General features: G+C 37.2%; 1 protein-coding gene across 2 annotated transcripts in view; it reads left to right on the top strand.

The window, feature by feature from the left end:
• The window catches only part of LOC113802743 (uncharacterized), a 114,807-nt gene that overhangs the window by 20,098 nt on the left and 89,709 nt on the right, over positions 1–5,000 (top strand). For both annotated transcript variants that reach the window (XM_070130589.1, XM_070130587.1), the window contains exon 2: positions 1,231–1,730. Coding sequence is in view for 1 of the 2 variants with exons in the window: in XM_070130587.1 (XP_069986688.1) it covers positions 1,678–1,730 (53 nt within the window). In the remaining variant the exon portion in view is untranslated. The remainder of the gene's footprint in view (positions 1–1,230; positions 1,731–5,000) is intronic.

Genomic DNA, 5,000 nt, shown 5'->3' on the forward strand with positions numbered 1-5,000 from the left:
AGGGAGGGTAGAAAAGGAGGGAGGAGAGAGGTGAGGAGGAGTAGAGGGGAGGGGAAGGAGGAGGAAGGGTAGGAGGGGATGGGAGGGAGGGAGGAAGGAGTAGAGGGGGAGGGGAAGGAGGAGGGAGGGTAGAGAGGAGGGGAAGGAGGTGGGAGGGTAGAGGGGAGGGGAAGGAGGTGGGAGGCAGGTAGTAGGGGAGGGGAAGGAGGAGGAAGGAGGTAGAGGGGAGGGGAAGGAGGAGGAAGGGTAGAGGGGAGGTGGGAAGGAGGAGGAAGGGTAGAGGGGATGGGAGGGAGAGGAGGAAGGGTAGAGGGGAGGGGAAGGGAGGAGGAAGGTTAGAGGGGAGGGGAAGGAGGTGGGAGGAGTAGAGGGAGGGAGGGTGAAGGAGGAAGTGAATATGAGGGGAGGGGGAGAAGGAAGGGGAAAAAGGGGGAAAGGGGTGCAGAAGGACAGAAGTGGAAGGGAGTAGGGAGGGAAGATAGGGAACTTGGAAGGGAGGGAAGGGAGTAGGAGGGAGGATAGGGAACTGAAGGAGGGAAGTGAGAGGAATAGGAGGTAGTGAGAGGGAGGGAACTATTGGGAAGGTAGGTGAGGGAGGAGTAAAGAAGAGATGGGGAAAAGGGTACGAGATGCAGGAATGGCAAGGGGGAAGGGCAGAGAGAGAGAGAGAAGCAGACGCTCTCGGGTACGGCGCGGCACCACGTTGGCACTCACGCTCGTGTTGGTGGCACTGTGTGGTCGCTGGGAGGGAGGGGGGGAGAGGGAGGGAGGTGAGAGGGAGTGAAGTGCCAGCCTTGTAAACCCCCCCTTATATCCTCGCCCTCCTCTCCCCCCCCTTTCCTCTCCTCCCCTCCTCTCCTCTTCCCCTTCCCCCCTCGCCTCTCCTCTCTGCTGCCCTCTCTTCACACCCGTTTTCCAAGTAACAAGTGAAGTATACACGGTATTCCATTGTAAGGGCCTTGTTGTGTGTGTGTGTGTGTGTGTGTGTGTGTGTGTGTGTGTGTGTGTGTGTGTGTGTGTGTGTGTGTGTGTGTGAGGGGAATGAGCGTACCTGTGTAGGTATGAATATTGTTATATGCCAAAAAATATATAGAGCTATGCTTAATGATTCTTTATTTGCGTCAGTCAGCTGTTTTCCCTTCGATTTAATTAATTTACCGTTTACTCTTTAATTCTATCATCAAAATATGCCTCTCTATAATTCTTTCTTTCTCTCCCTCTCTCCCCCAGGTTAGTGCGGAGGCCCCAGCGCCCGAGTGTGATGTAGACCTCAGCCCAAACACTGAGAGAACAAGACCAAAAAGCAGAACTTGAAGCCGCGCGCGCAAGTGAGAAAACCTACGCCAGACCAATTTCCTAGACCGATTTGGATATAATTTTTCATTGAAGGAAAGAGTGCGAGGCTGTCATCTGTTTTTTATCATTATTATTTTTCATTAGTTATATATACATAGATATATTATTGTTATTATCAATCATTATTTTCTGGAAGTGAATAATGACCACAAGGTGTGGAACAGTGCCAGGAAAATAGCGGAAGGAAGATTCGAAAAAGAGTAGTTTGGCGGAGAACAAGTTAATGTGATGTGTGTGTGCTACAGTGCTTATTTTACTTCCTCTGCGTTTCATACATCGAGTGACTGCCGCGTGTGTCAACCGTGACGTCACCCACTAAACATGATTGACGGCAAGACCCCGCCCTCACTCAGTCCGACTGTACCTACAATGGGGTAAGCTTTGTTGTACTTTTTTAATCATTAGCCATTTAGTTCGTGTATTCATTCTTGTATCTCTCCTTAGTGCATTTATGTTGATATTTTTTTCTGTTTATTTCAGTATTTAATCCATAACGCCGTAGCTCTGTTAGTTTGTATCATTTTCTTTAATTATTTTGATGACTATTGCTTGTAGTTGCATTATCACTGCATTCGGACTTACTGACGGTTCCCTTTGTCTGACAAGTTTTTCATTCTCGGGAAGCGGAGGGAACTCTATTGATTTTGGATATCGGATGCCAAATTTTAGTGTAAGTTTTGCCGTGTTGCCTTGAAACGTACCCGCAACACGTGGCCCAAAGATATTAATTGTAAAGAAAATGTTACGAAGGAATTTGCTCATAAGTAGATAATGTGTTTAATTGGCTGATAAAGTTGATTATATTACGGGTCTGTATATATGTATATGCATGCATGTAAATATATATATTTCTGATATATATGTACATACATACGTACATACGTACGTACATGCATACATACATGCATATAAAGATACATACATACATGGATACATACATATATACATACACTCTCCCACCCACCCACACGCACACAGGCACACACACACACACACACACACACACACACACACACACACACACACACACACACACACACACACACACACACACACACACACACACACACACACACACACGTTTATGTGTGTGTGTGTGTATGATTTTGTATGTATGTACATATAATATATAGCAAATCTCAGTAAGATTTATATTCTCTTAAACTGACACAGATGATCGTCACTTTTGCACATTGTGGTAATGTTAAAAGCTCCAGCGACGTATTATAATTCCAGTAATTATTTTTGTTGTTTTTTTTCCTCCTAAATAAAGATTATTTTGCATAACGGTATTGTTGTTGTTGTTATTTCTGGTAGCGGTTATCATTCTTTCTGTTGTTATTTTAATTTATCATCATTTTTTTACTATGAAAGTTGGTTTTCTTGTTATTATCATTGTTGTCATAATCATCATCAAATGTTGTTATTTTATTATTATTATTATTATTATTATTATTATTATTATTATTATTATTATTAATATGGTTGATATTATTGATGATAATTGTAATTATTATTATTATTAATTATTATAATTATTATAACTATTACTATTATTTATACTTGTTCTTGTTATTATCATTACTATTATTATCATTATTATTATGATGATGATTGATTTTTATTAGAATTTCATTATTATTATTATTGTTATTATTATTATTGTAATTGTAGTTATTATTATTATTGTTATTATCATTTTTTTATTATGTCATTATTATTTGTTATTATTATTGTTATCATTTTTATTATTGTTATTATTATTATTAGTAGTAGTAGTACCATTATCATTATTATTGTCATTATTATTATTATTATTATTATTATTGTTATTGTTATTGTTATTGTATTTGTTATTGCTGTTGCTGTTCTTGTTGTTGTTATTGTAGTTTGATTATTGTTATTGCTCTTATTATTTTCAATATCATCATTGTTGTTGTTATTATTAGTGTTATTATTATTGTCATTAGTATTACTAATATTATTATTATTTTTATTATTATTGTTGTTGCTGTTGTTATTGTTGTTGTTTCTTATTATTATTGTTACTGTTATTAATATATTATTATTATTATTACAAATATTGCTATTGTTGATGTTCATCTTATATTTTTTAGTATTTGAAATTTACTGTTTATGATATTGATATTATCAGTGTTATTGCTGTTAATACAATAATTAATATTACTGCTATTAACATGATTATTAATATCTCCATTAATACCCTTGTTGTTGAATTTGCTATATTACTAGTCTCTCATATAGACCTATTGTACTGCTATTATGCCTTTTCTAAGAATGACACTACATCGCTCTATATAATTAGAAGGTTTAAGGATGAGATAGTCTGCGGCACTGTCGAGGCACTTGCAATATCCACACGCACATCAAGCAAACGTAATTTTGATTTATTTGTACGGTTGTCCTGTTGGTTGCAGAGCTGACTATGTGTTCTGGTTCATAAATGTTGGTTATGTTTATTTGAATTGCACACACACACACACACACACACACACACACACACACACACACACACACACACACACACACACACACACACACACACACACACACACACACACACACACACACACACACACACACACACACACACACACACACACATATATATTTATTTATATATATATATATATATATATATATATATATATATATATACATATACATATATATACATATACATATATATATATATATATACATATATATACATATATATATATACATATACATATATATAAGCATATATATACATATATATATATATATATATATTTAAATATACATACATATATATACATATACATGTATATGTACATATACATATATATATATACATATACATATAAACATACATATATATACATATATATATATATATATATATATATATATATATATATATATATATATATATATATATATTTCTCTTGGTGTGATAATTACGATAATGATATTAGAAATAATGATGATAAGGATAACAATAATGATAATGATTAATAAAGATGAAAATGATGATCATGACGATGCTAATGATGATGGCGATAATTATAATAGCATTATTGATAATAACAATAATGCTGCTATTATTCTTATTACTAGTATTGCTGTTGTTGCTGTTGTTGTCGTAATGACATAGGCCTAACCATTAGTACATCATCACCATTACTGATGCTTTACAATATTGTTTCACTCTCTCCATTACATATATTTCCAACGTAGGCTTAAGCGACAAGATAATGAGATGTCTTTGTGTGGGTTTGTGTATTTAGGAGAGAGTAGGAGAGGAAGTGGCACAGAGTGAGAGAGAGAGAGAGAGAAGAAGGAGAGAGAGAGAGAGAGAGAGAGAGAGAGAGAGAGAGAGAGAGAGAGAGAGAGAGAGAGAGAGAGAGAGAGAGAGAGAGAGAGAGGGAGAGAGACGTGAGGGAGGGAGAGGGAGGGGGAGAGAAGAAGAAGGAGAGGAAGAGGGAGAAGGCGAGAGAGAGGGAGAGGGGGAAGGAGGGGAAGAGGGAGAGAGAGTGGGAAAGGAAGAGAGGGGGGGGGAGGGCGAGAGAGAGAAGGGCAGAGAGGGAGAGGGAGAGAGAGACAAAAAGAGAAAGAAATGGAAAGAGAAATAGGAAGAG

This window comes from Penaeus vannamei, chromosome 15 (assembly GCF_042767895.1).
Source record: "Penaeus vannamei isolate JL-2024 chromosome 15, ASM4276789v1, whole genome shotgun sequence".
Taxonomy (NCBI): domain Eukaryota; kingdom Metazoa; phylum Arthropoda; class Malacostraca; order Decapoda; family Penaeidae; genus Penaeus; species Penaeus vannamei.